General features: G+C 54.3%; 2 protein-coding genes across 2 annotated transcripts; one reads left to right on the top strand and one right to left on the bottom strand.

Moving 5' to 3' along the window:
* Positions 1–6561: 6561 nt before the first annotated feature.
* ART1 (ADP-ribosyltransferase 1) lies at positions 6562–10395 on the top strand. The gene is made up of 4 exons (XM_021704692.2): positions 6562–6627; positions 6876–7656; positions 8723–8764; positions 10316–10395. Exons 1-4 carry the CDS (start codon positions 6562–6564, stop codon positions 10393–10395), a joined length of 969 nt encoding a protein of 322 aa, XP_021560367.2.
* Positions 10396–11784: 1389 nt separating this feature from the next.
* On the bottom strand, positions 11785–15811 carry CHRNA10 (cholinergic receptor nicotinic alpha 10 subunit). The gene is made up of 5 exons (XM_021704693.1): positions 15661–15811; positions 14766–14911; positions 14219–14373; positions 12957–13489; positions 11785–12242 (listed from the first exon to the last, which is right to left on the bottom strand). The coding sequence occupies exons 1-5, from the start codon at positions 15809–15811 to the stop codon at positions 11785–11787; spliced, it is 1443 nt and encodes a 480-aa protein (XP_021560368.1).
* Positions 15812–16352: the final 541 nt, after the last annotated feature.

The raw sequence follows: 16352 nt of genomic DNA, 5'->3' as shown, positions 1-16352 counted from the left end.
CCAACCAAAATAAAGAATTTCCTTCTTCTAGAATCCTGCTTTCTCCAAAAATCCTTCCTACAGACCAAAAAAGACAAACTGTGTGTCTGGGCTTGGAGAAATGTGGGGAGGGAGATGGGACAAGTGTCATCCCAAAAAACCAGAGCACTTATCAGGCAAACACAGCCTCTATACAAGTACTCTAGTCCCCTTCCAATGAGATGGACCATCCCGAAGCTCACCTAGATTAGAAAATCCATTTCTCTACTGTTTACCATTACTGTGAAAAACCACATCTTGCCTGTTTATCCTGACTGCCTCTCACCCTGGAGGACCCTGAGCACCTGCAGTTGTTGGAACAGAAGATAGGGTCTGGGAGAGCCAGGCCTGCTAAAACAAGTCCCCGGTACCAGATCCACTGGGATCAGGGCTTTGTCCTCTCCTCACATGGAAGTGCTTCTCCCATCCCCAAATGTGGAACTCCAAGAAAGGCCCCAAGAGATGGAGTCAAATTTCGTCACTGAGCTGGGGAGCCCTGAGTGAGGCAGAAAATCCTCCAAGATCACAGAGCAAATCAGGGCTGGCCAGACCCAGCCTCCTGAATCTGGGAAAATTTCTCCTTGCACGTTAGGTGAGTCTCCATGCTCACATAAAAGGAACACAAAGTAAAAAGATACTGAGGACAGGGGTGCTGTGCACAGGGCCAAACCCAGTGCGGAGACAGTTGTTCTAGCCTGGATCCTCGATGCCTCAGCCCACCTTCTCTCTGGCCTCAGAGGTTCCCTTCTTTATGGGAGGTGCACTGGCCCAGGGCAGACTGGGCAGAGGCTAGTGTTCCCAAGCCTTCAGGAGACATCCAGAAATAGATGGGGGAGTGTCACATTTCTGAGCAGCTGTGTGGGTACAAGGGGTGGGGGACTGACAGTATAAAGGAGAAACCTACCTTCCCCCTCCCCCGGTGGCCATCACTGGAGACCGACACCAGCTTCCCTGGAGAAGGCCTAGGTAAGGGGCACACCACCCTCCTCCTGGGTACAGGGCAGGGAAAGACTTTTTTTAAAGGGGAAATTTGGGGTACTGATGGTGGAGTTCTAGGAGTCGTTAGGAACAGCTTCAGGGCACATTTTGTCTTAGTCTGTTCAGGCTGCTATGAAATACCACAGACTGAGTTAACTTATAAACAACAGACATTTATTTCTCATAGTTCTGGAGGCTGAAAATCTGAGATCGGGGTGCCAGCATGGTCAGGTGAAGGCCTTCTTTCTGGCTCATAGCGGACACCTTCTCACTATGTCCTCACATGGTGGAAGGGGCTAGGGAGCTCTGCAGGGTCTCTTTTACGAGAACAGTAATCCCAGAGCCCTCATGAACTAATTATATCCTAAAGGCCCCACCTTCTAAAGCCATCACAGCAGACATTAGGATTTCAACATATGAACTTTGGAGGGACATAAACATTCAGACCATAGCACCTCTGATGGAGAGGTTCAGGATACCTGGAGGGTTTGGGGACATTGGGAAATTGGGGGGTTCCTGGGGAAGAGATCTGGAGTCACATCCCCAGAAGGGAATGTTCAGTGAGGGTCTGGATGAGGAGAAACTGACAAGTGCCCTGAGCAGGATGAGAGGAAAAACAGAAGAGCAGGTAAGATATAAGGGGTTGCCCAGTGCCTCCATTTCCTCACCTCCCATAACCACACCATCACTCTGGCCCCACCCCATCCCCCCCCAACACTGCTCACCAAAGTCATCAATCTACCTGCTCTTGCAGTGGTCTACACTGTTAGCTGCACCCAGAAAGCTCTCAGACTCAGCAGACATTCCAGGAGGCCTCATCTGTGCCTGGCTTGTGCTGAGCTCTGGGGACACAGCATGGGTCATGCCTGGTCCCTGCCCTCAAGGAACTCACAGGCCAGCAGGGGAGCCAGACACATAAGGGCAGCACAGTATGATTAGGACAGTGACCGAGGAAAGCACAGGGTGACTGAAGATCACAGAGAAGTCGGAGGGCTCCCTGGAGAAGGTGATCCCTGAGCTAAGTCTTGAAAAGTGGATAGCAGGATGGCAATGTGTGCAGGGCCACAGGGAGGGAAGAATGGAGCCTCACCTGCAGCTTTGTTCTGTTCTGTAGAAGCCACGCACGGTGCGGGGGGGAACGGCAGGGCACAAGGCTGAAGATGTTGTGGAGGGCTAGGTCACAGAGCACCTCAAATGCCAGCATGAGGGCTCTGTCCTGAGGGCGTGGAGGGAAATTGTATTTTGCTGGGTTTTTTTCCTTTTAGATGTGTTCTCATCTCTTCCCTCATAATTTTCATCTCTGCATTTTTACTCTGTATGTTATTTCTTCCAGTCAGGTTTGGCACAGAGGGTTCTTAAGCAGGTAAGCAACCTGAGCAGTTGTGCTTGAGAAACACTGGTCTCCCTGCTCTGTGGAGGGCGGATCAGCAGGGGTGACAGTGGAGATCAAGGGGGAGGCAGGGGCAGATTGAGTCATGGAAGGGACGGGGAAAGGGAAGGAGCTTCTAGGATGGACCCATATTGTGATTAACATTTAGCTGGCAACTAATTTAGTGTTTGATGAATGATCAAATGTGTTTGATGAAGTGACCATCTTGGGTGACTTGGTGAATAATGGGGATAGATATTACATGAGACTCGTCTGATGGCAAGTTAACAGGAATCACCACAAGCTAGATGAAGCCTAAAGAGGAATTATCACAAGGATACTGGGGTACTTCATGGGACCCAAGTGAAGAGCTTCTAGAAACCCAAGGTGTCTTGGTCCACCGGTGCTTTGGCTTCAAGCAGCTTTCTTTGCTGCTCAGTCCTCTTTTTCCTCTCTCCCTGGGGATCTCATGTCTTTTCTGACTTCAACACACATATCACTCAAGTGTCTCATCTTATTGTCCATTCTTTTATCTCTTGGACATTTGCCCCTTAAGAGTCCACACGTGCCAAACTGAACTCACTGTTTCCCCTCCAAAGATGATGGTTCATTCATTTTTTATTGAGCACCTACCATGTGCTGGGATGGGCAAGATGAGCTTTTGAAGTCGACTCTGCTCCTCCTCTGTGTTGGCAACCTAGAGCATGGAAGCCTGCATGTCATCCTTGGTTTTTCCCTCTGACACATCTCCTATATCCCATCAGACACCAAGTCTAGTAAATTACACCTAGTAATTCTGGGTCCATCCTCACGGCCAGTATCTTAGGCCACATCCGTCAATGTCCTCAGTCTGATTTCTCAAGCCCCCAATCTCTCTCTCACTGCCTTGTCTTTGCAGGGCAGAGATGGGGAAAGAAACAAAGGCCAGAGAGAGGCAGCAAGAGCCAGAGTCGGCCTAGTGAGTTTCTGCTGAATCACCATTTTGCTACGTTCCACAATCTTAGTGGCATGCAAAGATTTATTCTCACGCTCATGAGTCCTCAAGTTGGCTACCGATTGGCTGAAGTGGGTTTGATCGGGGTCCTCTGCTTCAGGCTGCCAGTCTGCTGGCTGGGCTCAGGTCTGCTCCTTATGTGGGTCATTCTGGGGTCCAGGCTAAAGGGACAGTTCTGGGCCACATTCTGACGGTATGTGATCCAAAAAGACCCTCTCTAGGTTTAGATCCCCCCCAAAGCAGATCAAGAGACAAGGACTTGGGTGTAGTGAGCTTATTTGTAAGTTAATCCCAGAAAGTACAAGTGAAAGAGTGGCAAAGTGGGATGGAGAAGAGAGGAAAGCCCCCCCCGCCCAAAAAGTGTGTTAATGAACACACTGTGACCACTGTGGTCAACTGGGGCTTAGTCCCCTGGCACCCTCGGTAGCAAAGAGAACCTACCACCCCTCCTTGGTTAAGGGTTGTCCCTGGGAACATTAAATCCCCTGCACTTTGGGGCTGCTCTGAGCAAGCTTACAGGGTGATGGAGAAAGCCTTGGACACAAAAATAATATAGAGCACTAGAGGTAGGAAGCTCGGCATGAGCTGAGGTGTCAGCATGTACCAGAACTCTCCACTGCACCTGTGTGTGGATGTGTGTGTGTGTGGGGGGGGGGCCTGAACCATCAACATTTACCTCCAAGAACCAGAGGAGATTATGGAGCAGGGATGCTTAACCTGAGATGGGGGGCAGAGACATAAGCACCGGAAATTCATGTAATATTGTGTGAGGGTACGTGTATCCATTTTCAGCTTTCATCAGATTCCCAAAGATAAAGAACCACTGACTGTCTTGCCATTTTAAAAGGAGGAAAACAGGAATACCTGTGAATCTGCTTATATGTGCATAGCCTATCTTTAGAAAGACACACAGAAGATGGGAATGTTGGTTGCCTCTGGAGAGATGGGGTGAGGAATTAGTGACAGAAAGGTGTTTCACTGTGTGCCTTTTGGACTATTTAAATTTTGAACAATGAAAATGTATTACCTTTAGAAAATTAAAACTTTAAAACAGTAAAAATTAAAGTTAAGATTGATCTTATTAGTGAGCAGAGATGTGAATTAAAAAGTAGATACCAGGGGCGCCTGGGTGGGTCAGTTGGTTAAGCGTCTGCCTTCAACTCAGGTCATGATCCCAGGCTCCTGGGATCGAGCCCTGCATCAGGCTCCCTGCTTAGCAGGGAGCCTGCTTCTCCCTCACCCTCTGCCTGCCACTCTGCCTACTTGTGATTCCTCTCTCTGTCAAATAAATAAATAAAATCTTAAAAAAAAAAAAAAGTAGATACCATCTGTGGCCACCAGTTAAGTGAAAGTTCAAAAGAGATCATGGTAACCAGCACTAGCAAAGATGTAGAGGAAAGGGCACTCTTCATTGTTGTGGACGGGCAGACCAGTGCCTCTGGCAATTTGGCAGTGCCAAATAAACAATTCATATCCTTTAAACATCAAATAACTTCTTGATATCTTTTCTATAAAAATATGCACACAAGGGGTGCCTGGGTGGCTCAGATGGTTAAGCATCTGCCTTCAGCTCAGGTCATGATCCCAGGGTCCCGGGAGCGAGCCCCGCATCGGGCTCCCTGCTTGGCGGGGAGCCTGCTTCTCCCTCTGCCTCTGCCTCTCTCTCTCTCTGACCCTCATGAATAAATAAATAAAACATTTAAAAAAAATATGCACACAAGTAGACAAAGATTTCTACACAGGGATGTTCACTGAAGTACTATGGGTAATGTCAAAAATGTAAAAAAATTAGGGAAAAAATCTATGTCCATCAATATGAAAATGGTTGAACAAATTATGGTTTAACTACATTACGAAATTCCATGCTGCCATTATAATGAATAGGTAGATATGTATATATGATGTAAAAGGAAGTCCCTGATATAGTGTTTCCTGGAGAAAAGCTTACAGGATATGTATGTGAAAGCATGTTCCTTTTTCTTTTTGGGAAAAAAAAAAAAGACAAACCAGCCTGTGTACAGAAAACGATGTGTGTCTGCATATTTAAGTATTAAATTATTTGCACATGCATCAAAAATGGTCCTACAGGACACTATGATCACGGTAACAGCAGGCACGGGTACGAGTGAGAGATGACATGGAGAGAGAAAGAAAACAGGGGCTTGGACTCTGTGATTCATTCATACTTTTTTCTTTTCACTACAAGTGGGCATTACTTTGTAAAGAAAGAAACAAAGCAGCAGCAGGACTTATTTAGAAACTGCTGGGACTCTGCCTTCTTGGAGCCTCACTCCCCACCCCATCCTCTTCCCATCTCCCAGACCCCCTCCCTCACCCCTTGGGGGTCTACACCTGTCCCTGCCCTGGAAGCAGTTGAGAGCTTAGGGAGGAGGGTTCAGTTTGCAGCAGGACTGCAGGGCGGGGTGGGGGAGGGGGAGAGGGTGGCTGGATCCTGTCCCTGGAGTACTGCCATGGCCTCACCAGCTGGCCAGTCCTGGACCTGTTCCAGCCTCACATCCCCCATGGGGTGAAGCCCAGACCTCTTACCGTGGCCGTCAAGACCTTTCACGATGGGGCCCAGTCTTTCCAACATTCCCTCACTGCAAGCTCTGCCACACTGGACAAAATGTCTTTCACTTTTTACATCCAATACCTTTGCTCTTCTCATTTCTGCTGCCCTGGACGTCTTCTCCACCCCAAGTCCGTCTCCTATCCTAGTCTCCACTGATTGAAACCTTCTTCTCCTATTCTTCCTGTAAGACCCTGTTCAGATAACACCTCCTCCAGGAAGTCTTCCATGTTCCCTCCAGCAAGAAGGGTCCTCTCTTTCTCTTCCGAGACTTCGTTTCTTTCTTTTTTTTTCAAGATTATTAATTTATTTGATAGAGAGAGAGAGCACGAGCAGGGGGGTGAGGAGCAGAGGGAGAAGTAGGCTCCCTGCTAAGCAGGGAGCCCGATGCGGGGCTCGATCCCAGGACCCCGGAATCACGACCTGAGCCAAAGGCAGACGCTTGACTAACCGAGCCACCCAGGGGCCCTGAGCCTTCATTTCTATGTTGTGACTCTGTGCCGAGCACTGGGAGTGACACAAACTAGGTGTCTGTTAATGTTTATTAAACTGTACAGATTAACATTCCCATTTTCTAGATGAAGAAACTGAGACCCAAAGAGAGACAGTAACTTGTCCAGGGCTGCCGCGAACATGCAGACGCCTGCCGTGCTCTCTCTGCTGCTTGTGTGCACGGGCCTCATGGAAGCACTGCGGCAGGTACGGGGCTCCCCACTGGGCCCAGGCCAGCAGGGAGCTGCACTGTTGGCTTGCTCGGAACTCCGGGAGGAGGGGCCGCGGGAGGAGAGAAGGACTGATATTTCCGGTGGGGCTCGCCCGGCCTGGGGGACAGCCCCTGACCCGGTCTCTGAGAGCGCAGCTACTTTGGCGCCTTCAGTGTCCTTCTCCATAGGCCCCCATTCTCCTGAGGCTCATCCTCTCAGGCCTCACTGCTCCGCCTCCGCCAGGCCCAGGGCCACCCCGTCACTCGACGAGACCTCTTCTCTCAAGAACTGCCCCTGGACATGGCCCCAGCCTCCTTCGATGACCAGTATGCCGGCTGTGCAGCCGCCATGACGGCCGCTCTCCCAGACCTCAACGAAACCGAGTTCCAGGCCAACAAGGTGTACGCTGATGGCTGGGCGCTGGCAAGCAGCCGGTGGCAGGACCGCCAGGCCTGGGGACCAGAGTGGGGCCCCAGGCCTACCCGGCTGCCCCTGCCGCCCCCTGGCTTCCGCGATGACCACGGCGTGGCCCTCCTGGCCTACACCGCCAACAGCCCCCTGCACAAGCAGTTCAACGCCGCTGTGCGCGAGGCGGGCCGCTCCAGAGCCCACTACCTCCACCACTTCTCCTTCAAGACACTCCATTTCCTGCTGACCGAGGCCCTACAGCTGCTGGGCAGGGGCCAGCATTCTCCCCAGTGCCGCCAGGTGTTCCGAGGGGTGCACGGCCTGCGCTTCCGGCCGGCGGGGCCCGGGGCCACTATCAGGCTGGGGGGGTTTGCCTCCGCGTCCCTGCAGAATGTTGCAGCCCAGCAGTTTGGGGAGGACACCTTCTTTGGCATCTGGACTTGCCTTGGGGCACCTATCAAGGGCTACTCCTTCTTCCCTGGGGAGGAGGAGGTGTTGATCCCCCCCTTCGAGACCTTCCAGGTGATCAATGCCAGCAGACCCGCCCAGGGCCCCGCCCGCATCTACCTCCGGGCCCTGGGCAAGCGTAGCACGTACAACTGCGAGTACATTAAAGGTAGGTAGGGCGCACGCTGGGTAGCACCTGTGCTCAAGACGGGCTCCCCCTCGGTCTCAGGGGACGCGTACATCAATATCACAATCAAATGAACAGTGAGGGGGACCCAGTCCTGTCCCTCTGCCCCTCCACCCTGTGCATCTAAGGGGAGACAACTTTCTGAGGGAGTATGCCACTTGTCCTTGGAGGTACCTAAGCCGGAGCTGGCCACCTGCCTGCTGGGAGGCTGCAGAGGGTTTCCTGACTGAGGCAGGTGGCCATTTGAGGGCCAAACGGAACTGGTCAGGCTCTTCTTCCTGCTGGAAGCTGGAAGGCAATTAATTTCTGGCCACAGCGCTGACACCCAGACCATTGCTGCCAGGTATGAGTAAGAGGCCCAAACTCAGTTTCCAGGAGGGGCACGTGTATTTGACTGATTGGAAACCCTGTGCTGTCGTGTGGACCGGGTGGGGGTGCAGGTGGGGTGCTGAGACAGCAGTTGGGTGCCATGCCCCATAGTCCTAGCTCAGACTGTCTATCCCCCAGGACCAGCCAGAGGTGGAATCATGAGGACAGGCCCAGGTTCTTTATCTCTGAAGGGGCCGCAGGTCCTGGCTGAGTGGGGCCCACTTTGCATAATTAGAGGCAGGTTGTTGGCTGGAGCTGTGGACCACATCTAAAATGGGAGAAGGTCCAGTGCAGCTTCCATTTCCACCTTGGTCAGCATCGTGGGTGTGCATGAGTTGATAGAAGTTGAGGAAGACATGCAAAGTACATGAACCAGTACCCCCTTGCCTGGGACAAGGTGTGGGAGAGGTGGTTACACTGGGAGGCAAAGTTACAGGCCAAGGAAGCAGGAGGAGCACCCAGAAGAGACCCTGGCTTTGAAGGCTGGCTCCCTTCTAGCTCTGCTGCTCACGGGACAAGTCAAATGCCGGCAAGGGAGGTCCCACCAGAAGGAAGCTGAGTTAGGGGAAAATGTACTAGCTTCTCTGAGAACACGCTGGGATGGACCACAGGGTTCTGGGGTTCTTTCCTGTCCTGAGAGCTACTGAACCTTTGATTCTTTATTCTTTCTTCCCTACAGACAAGCAGTGCAAGTCTAGGTCTTGCCGTCTGGGTAATTCAGGTAAGAGCTGCAAGCTTCTATGGGGCTCAGCTCAAGGATGAGCAGGCTGCCCTGGGGTTGGACTCCTCTCCTGGATGCATATCCGTCTTGAAAGGAAAACAACCCCCTTTTCATCAAAACAAGTAGACCCTCTTAAGCAGACCCCTGTGGGGGTGGTGAACCTCTCTTAGAGGACATATATGTGTGTATGGGGCAGTGGTCATGCAAGCTGACACACCTGCCCCCCAGTCTGGTGCTGCCCCTTTCCCTCACAGGAGGCCACTGATTGGGCCCCAGAGAGATCTGGGCTGCACTGGGGATGGAGGGAAGGGCCACTCCCACAGTCCTCCCTGGGCCTTCTCCTTCAGCCGCAGGACCCACTGTCTCTATTACTGCCCCCAGGGCTCCCTTAGACCATCTTCCAAGGTCGAGGTCAGGCCCTGGGTGCTGGAGACCTGGACTCTCATCCAGGCTCTGCCCTAACTCTCTCTGTGACCAATCAATCCCTTTCTGGGCCTCAGTTTTCCTATCTGTATAATAAGCATATAGACTAGATGATCCCCAGGTCCCTTTCAGCTGTGATTCTTTTCTTCCCTTGAATACCTGCTGCACCCGGGCCTGCCTGGGCCTCACTTCCCCAGGTGGGAAGGGGCTTTTCCAGGGAAGCCAACTGGAATAGGCCGGGAAACTACAGCCACTACTCCCCCTTGGGCCCCACCTCCCTCCTCCAGGGCTCTGTGAACAGTGGGCAGGAAGGAGCCCCAGCCTCCTCTTTGTCCCCACCATTCTCCATGACACAGTACCACTCAGAGTCCAGGCATCCTCACCATGACCTAGTGGTGTACGCACTGTCATTGCCCCTGTTCTACACATGAGGTTAACTAAGATCCAGAGAGGTGAAGCAACCAGCCCTACACACACAGCTAGTAAGGGGTGGGGTCCAGACAGCCAAACTCTGAACCACCACACTACCTGGCCCCCACCTCTCCCCAGACACCATCTCATTTTATCCTTACTGTGTAATAAAATATTGGAAGGGGGAAGAACAGGGAGTATTGCCCTCATTATACAGTAAAGGGAGACCCAGAGACAGAAGTGACCTGCCCAAGGGCACAGAATCAGTCAGTGGCAGAGCCAGGGTCAGAATCCAGATCTCCAGCCTCCAACCAGCTTGAGTGCCGGTAATGTCATCTCAAGCACTGGACAAGGTTAGAATCCCCCCGCCCCCCCTCCCCCCGCCCGGTCCACCAGTAATCAGGGGTTGGGCAGAGGGGCAAAGATGAGCATCACTAGAACCCACTCACATGGCTTCCCCTTGTTCATCCCACCCAGCAATGGCTCATTTGTGTCAGTAGGAGGGAGGGGCACAGACCCTCCTAGGGACCTCTGCAAGGGGACCAAGGGCTCTTTCATCTGCCTGCCGTCCTCCCTGAATTCTTGCTCTCCATCTCTGGCTCCCACTGCACCTTGTGGGTCAGTGTTTCCAGCCCACTCTGCTCATTTCTCATCATGTTTCTTTGTGTACCTCATTTTGCCCCGAAACCTCTCTCTCTGCCTCTGTTTTTCCTACAGCCATCGGTCAAGGCCCCCCTTCTGCAGTCTGGTCCCTCCTACTGCCGCTCTGGTTCCTTGTCGGGGGAACTTTTCCATAGAGTCCAGGCCTGCCATGATCCATCCAACACTGAACAGCCCCACCTGCCCAACGTGCTGCCTCGACCTGACATGGAGATATCGGCCTCGCGTGTGTTTTAAGAGCAGCCAGGATCCATGGTGACTCCCTCTGCAGGGAACTCTGGGACTTTCTCTGGCAGCTGCCAGGTTTGCTGATGGAAAATTAAGGGAATCTGGGGACTGAGCCTTCCCCAAGGCTTTAAGAGTGAGTCACTGAATAGGGGTGGGGGTCTCTACAGAAGGCAAGCACTCATTTGGAGATTGAAGATTAAACTAGTTTGGGGAAAGATTGGGGAGGAAGGCACTTGGCCACGGTATTTGCTGATGTTGCTCAAATGGCTCACATGTGCACCTGGAAAGCTCCTTTTCACTCTTCCAGGAAGCCTTCTCTGACCTCTCCCAGCTGGCTGGGTTAGGGGCCCTGCCTCTTTGCTCCCACAGGTCCCTGGCTGCTTCCCTACACCACGTGTCAATGTTTGTCTTCCATGTCAGACTGTGAGCTTCCTGAGGGCAGGGACTGGGTCTAAAGCACAGACGTAGTGCCAGACAACGTGGGAAGTCAGAAAGGAACAAACACCTTGTGAATGGCTCATCTCTGCATTGCCCCACCTTGGCCACTTTCAAGCTCTCTGAATGTCAGTGTGTGGGAATGATGTGGACTGACTCCAGCTCCAGAGGGCAGAGAGCAGAACAGACAGCAGGGACAGCATTAGGTCCTCTGCCAGGGTCTCAACTGAATGCTCAGTTGAATTCTTGTCAGCAAATTCTTTTCTCTAGAGAGACAAACCTGGATCCCCAACTTACACTACCATAGGCCCCAAGGGACATTAAAGAGGTGCTAGGCACACACTTTCTTTATTATGACTTGGGGCTTTGGGGCCAAATCCTCATGTGGCCTCCTGTTCTGGAAATGAGAGAATGAATCCTGAATCCCCTTCCCTGAGTCCCTAGGCAGGGACAGGCACGATCAAGTCCCTAACACAACAGCCACCGAGGAAGGAAGAGAAGACAAGGAAACACGGTCGTTCTGTTTCTCCGGTAGCTTGCACTCTTGCCACCAAAATCTCTAACACGCAGCATCAAAATTCAATTCAGTCCTTCCAGACTGCGTTTCGACCTTGGCCCTTCTCAGAATTCCTCTTCTGTAGGAATTAGGGGAGTGGCAAGCTCTGGATTTCCCTTAAAGTTTAAGGCATATAGACAAGTGATCCCTGTGGTTTGTGAAGTCAGCAGTGCTGATCCTGGAGAGAGGGTGTCCCCGGCTCTCAGGCACAGTGGGGAGAGACTGGGTGGCCTATCCGAGAGCCAACCACCACCTGGCCTTTCCATCCCAGTCTGGAGGGGCTGTGGCTGCACCAGACCCCTGGGACTCACAGGGCCTGCACCAGCACCAGGAGGCTCATGACCAGGGCCATGGAGAAGAAGATGCCCAGGAAGAAGCGATCCATGACACGGGCCAGCCGCTTCCAGTCCTCATGGCGGCGCTGGGCAGCCCGGTGGCTGTGAAAGGTGTTCGCGATGGTAGCTACGTGGCGCAGTAGGGCTTCCTGACGGCACAGACACCGTGGCTCGCCGCAAGGAACTGCTGGAGGGCGAGCACCTCCGTCAGGAGGCTGGGGACTGGGGGGTGACTCAAGTGGCCTAGACTGCCCACAGGGCTCCCCTCGTTCCTGCACACACAAGCCCCTTGCCAGGCGTCCCAGCAGGAGGGCCCGAGCCCAGGCTGGCACTGGTCGGGCACTGGGACCACAGTAGTGCAGGTTCATGATAAGGATGGTGAGCGCCGTGGAGAATGTGACCATGGTCATGGTGGCCATGTAGTACTTCCCTGCAAGAGAGAGAGTGAGCTGGGGCCCAAAACAAGAACTCAGGGAGCCTGAGCTTGCCCACCACCTCAACACAAACAGGCACCAGCTCACCCGCCGTGAGGCTCTCAGGACCCTCCAAACCCAATGGATGGATCCAGGAAGGAGGTTAAGGGCCAAGATCTCCTCATCCCCTAGTGAGTTCTCAGAAGCTACCTGCTGCCTAATTGTTCTCCTCACTGCTGGACGCTGCACTCCCCCACAGTCCGTGAAAAGTCACACTCTCAGATGGTACACGCACAATCTGGGGCAAGTTACTGATCCTTTTGGCACAACTGGGATAACAGAACCTACCTCATAGGTTTGTGGTGGTGCCTCTCTGAGTTAATAAAAAAATGTCAAGTGCTTAGGAGAGGGCCTGGCACATAGCCAGAACTCAAGGCGTTTTGCCTGTTATGACAGGCGAGGGGTGGGGTGTCCTTCCTGGAAGGGGCCTACTCCTCTCCCCTCAATCTCTGAAGGAGGCATGCACCCAGGACGCGCCCCCCTCCCGCACGGAATCGGCGCTGCTCTGCTAGGCCGTCCAGCTCCCGCTCCCCCGCCGCGCCCCGGTGGAGGGTGGAGACCGGTGAGCAGCGGCCGGGGTGGGGGACAGTCTCCGGGCTGGGACGGCCCTCTCCCCACCCCCTCACTCTCCCCACCCCGCCACCGCCCCGCACCGCGCCCTCGCGGCTCACCGATGAGTGGCACGCTCTCCGCCGGCGGCATGCTCTCGGCCAGTAGCAGCTGAAAGACGGTGAGCGCCAGCAGCACGGTGACGCCGAGCGACACCTTCTCGCCCGAGTCGGCGGGCAGGTGGAAGGCGAGCGGCGCGAGCAGCGAGATGAGCACGCAGGGCAGCAGCAGGTTGCACACGTAGGCGGCGGCGCGGCGGCGCAGCAGCAGCGTGAAGGTCACGTCGGGGTAGGGCTCGGAGCAGCAGCCGTAGGTGAGCACGCGCCGCCGCGCCGGCATGCCCAGCACGCGCCACTCCACGTTCTCCACGAAGTCGGCCAGGCTGGCGGCGGCGCCGCGCGGTCGCACGTCCAGCTGGTGCCCGCCGTGCGTCCACGAGCCGAACGTCAGGCCGCAGCGCTGCGCGTCGAACGGGAAGGCCGACACGTCCACGCGGCACGAGCTGCGCGTGATGGCCGGCGCGTCCCAGCGCACGGCGCCGTCGTGCCGCAGAACCACGTTGGTGCTGGCGGAGGCCGGCGGCTGTGCGTCCGCCCTGCGGGGCAGGCGGGGCGGGGCTCCCTGAGGCGGAGGCCGGGCGGACCCCTGCAGGGACACTCTGACCACCAGGGGTCCTGTGGCTACCAGGGGCCGCGCAGAGGAGAGAGGGGGTGGCAGAGAGGGACCTTTGTGCCTTCAGAGGCTTAGAAGGGGTGGCGCCTGCTGGGCCCAAAGAGACACAGATCTAGGCCAGGGCAGTGTGAAAACACAACTGTAAAAGTTGGCACCGGGGTGCTTAGTGTGATCTGCGAATCTCCTAGAGGGCCCCCGGGGAAAATATGCAGAGCCATATGTTGTCTGGGAAACACAGAACTGGTTTAGGTGGCATAAAGGAATGCTCCAGAGGGTTAGGTCCTGGAGGAAGTTACCCTAGGCAGGCCCTCGGGGAGTCCTCAGAGACTTGGAGCCCGCCTGCAAGGGAGGAGTTTGCCATCGAAGGCACTTGTGCCCCAGATCCCTCTCTGTGAGAGACATGGAACTGGCCCTGGACCACACAGTGGGTTCCCAGGAGGCATTCAGCCTGGGTTGGCTTGGGACAGGTTGAAGAGGGGGTGTCATGGAGGGGCTGAGAGCTCCTGGCAGCTTAGGAGCGTCTGGGGGAAAAGCTTCCAGGGCAGCGGGCTAACCAGGTTAGGTTGGGGGGTTGGGGAATCAGTGCATACCTAGAGCCCAGGGCAACCGTAGGGAGGGGCTCGGAGAAGGGAGGGGCCAAGGCAGGCCGTACTTGTTGTAGAGTACGATGTCCGGCCGCCACAGGAGGCTGCTGGGGATGCGGATAGCATCCAGGCCACCATAGGCGTCGGGGTCCCATCGTAGGTAGGCATCTGTCCACTCCTGTCGGATCCACAGGTACAGGGTCAGCACCTGGTTCCGCTCATCCTAGTCGGGGGCAGGGAGTGGGCACAGATGTGGATGCATGGATATGCACACCCTTCCCTGTGTGTACACACTCACCTACAGAGCTCGAGACGGCACCCACAAACCCAGCTGGCTCACAGGCCAGTTCCTACACGGGCCTGACCTTACTATGTGACTTTGGCAGTTTCTTTTCTTCTTTAGGCCTCAGTTTCCTTAGTAGTTACATGGGTGATAATCCCTGCTAGGCAGGAGCGTCAGTGTGCAAAGTGGTGGGCACACTGTGGGCACCCAGCAGTTAGTATCTGCTGTTATTGTTGTTAATATTAACATTTATAGAAATGCTTGGAGAATAATCCCAGTCTCTCATTACCCCCACCCCCACCCTGTTCCTCGACACTACCACCACAACACACCATGTCGATGATCTGGGACAATGTCACCTCCAGGGTCACGTTCAGAGCCTGGTCTGTGTCTGCCACAGGTCTCAGGGCATTTGTATAGTTGGTGAAGAGGTCATGGAAGAGCTTTCGAGCCAGCCTGCCCTCGGCTCCCAAGCACTCTGGGGGACCAGGAAGAAGGGTTGTCCATCTGAGACCCTTGGCCAGGGGCCTCTGCTCACACCCTCCACCCGCGCAAGGCTGGGGCCCTGTCACCTGCTCTGCTATCTCACGGCCACCTGACTGGTCCTCCTGAGGTCTGCTCTGTCCATCTAGCTGTGGCTCTCGTTCCTCCCTGGACTGCCTCCGCGGAAGAGTGATGTGGAGGCCGAGGAGGGAATTGCTGCTGTCTTCTGGAGCAAGGCTGACAGGTTTCTTCCCCACCCTTTCCCTTCCTAAGGACATAGGTTCTGCCTGCCCTACTGCAAATGTCAGAGGGGCCCAAACAGGGGACAAGAGTCCCGCCTCTCACCCAGGTGTTGTGAACCCCATTGCCACCAGCCCCTGCTGTCTCTCAAACCTGCTTCCACTTATCCAGCTGCACATCTATGGATTTCTTCAAAGCTTCTGATGCTCTGGGCCATTCTGTCCTGGAAACACTCTCTTCCCTAGGCTTCTGTGACACACCACATTGTCTTCAGCCCCTGACTCAAGTATTGTTCCCCAGAATCCTGTCGTTGGCTTTTTTTTTTTAGCCCAGATTTTTCTCCTGAGCTTCAGACCCATAAATACAACAGTTCACTCCTGAATGTCCTATTGGCACCTTAAACTCTGTAGGTCCAAAATATGAACTCATTTCCTGCCCCCCTGAAACCTGTTTTTTGTTCTGTGTTCCCCCTCTCAGCAAAGCACCCATTCCCCCCCCCGCGACCTCTGCCAGAAATCTGGGAATTATTCTTCCTTTCTGCCCCCTCCCCCTGCAACCCAACTAGTACCCAGGTCCTGTCAGCCATGCTGCTGGGCATCCTTTGAATGTCTAGTCGCCCCCGCAGCTTGAGTGGACCCAGCAGCAGCCTCCTCATGGCTCCTGCTGCGGGTGCCTCCTCTCTAAGCATCCCCCACATTTCTGAGATCAGGCCTTTAAACACTCAAGTCTGACCAGGGCGGTAGCTGCTTAAAACTATTCAGTGGCTCCTCATTGCCTGCTGGATAAAGTCCAAACTCAGCCTGACATTCAACGTCCTTCATGATCTGCCCCACCCCTACCCCCTGGCTTTTCCATCACTGCTCTCACTCCAGGCAGGCAGGTCCCCTGTCATCCTCCTCAGCACCTCCATCCTCCATGCTACCCAGATAGAGCGCTTGTGCCCAGAACAGTAGTAAAGAGAAATCGGATGTGGAGAGAGATTTGGGGGGAAGGGAACAGCCGCAGGGCCCAGAGAGACAGGGCTGGTTTACTGCACATCACACCTGGAAGCGGTAAGAACAGAAACAGAAGGCCCAGGCTGGAGACAGAGAGACCGAGGCTGAGGCGGTGGCTCCTGGGTCCCATGGTCCTGCCACAGCAAGAGGTAGGGCAGGTCTCTGGGTGTGAGCCTCGGGACACGACTGAGGGCAGCATCA

Source organism: Neomonachus schauinslandi, chromosome 11, assembly GCF_002201575.2.
Source record: "Neomonachus schauinslandi chromosome 11, ASM220157v2, whole genome shotgun sequence".
NCBI classification, from domain to species: domain Eukaryota; kingdom Metazoa; phylum Chordata; class Mammalia; order Carnivora; family Phocidae; genus Neomonachus; species Neomonachus schauinslandi.
This window is presented reverse-complemented; position numbering and strand designations above follow the sequence as displayed.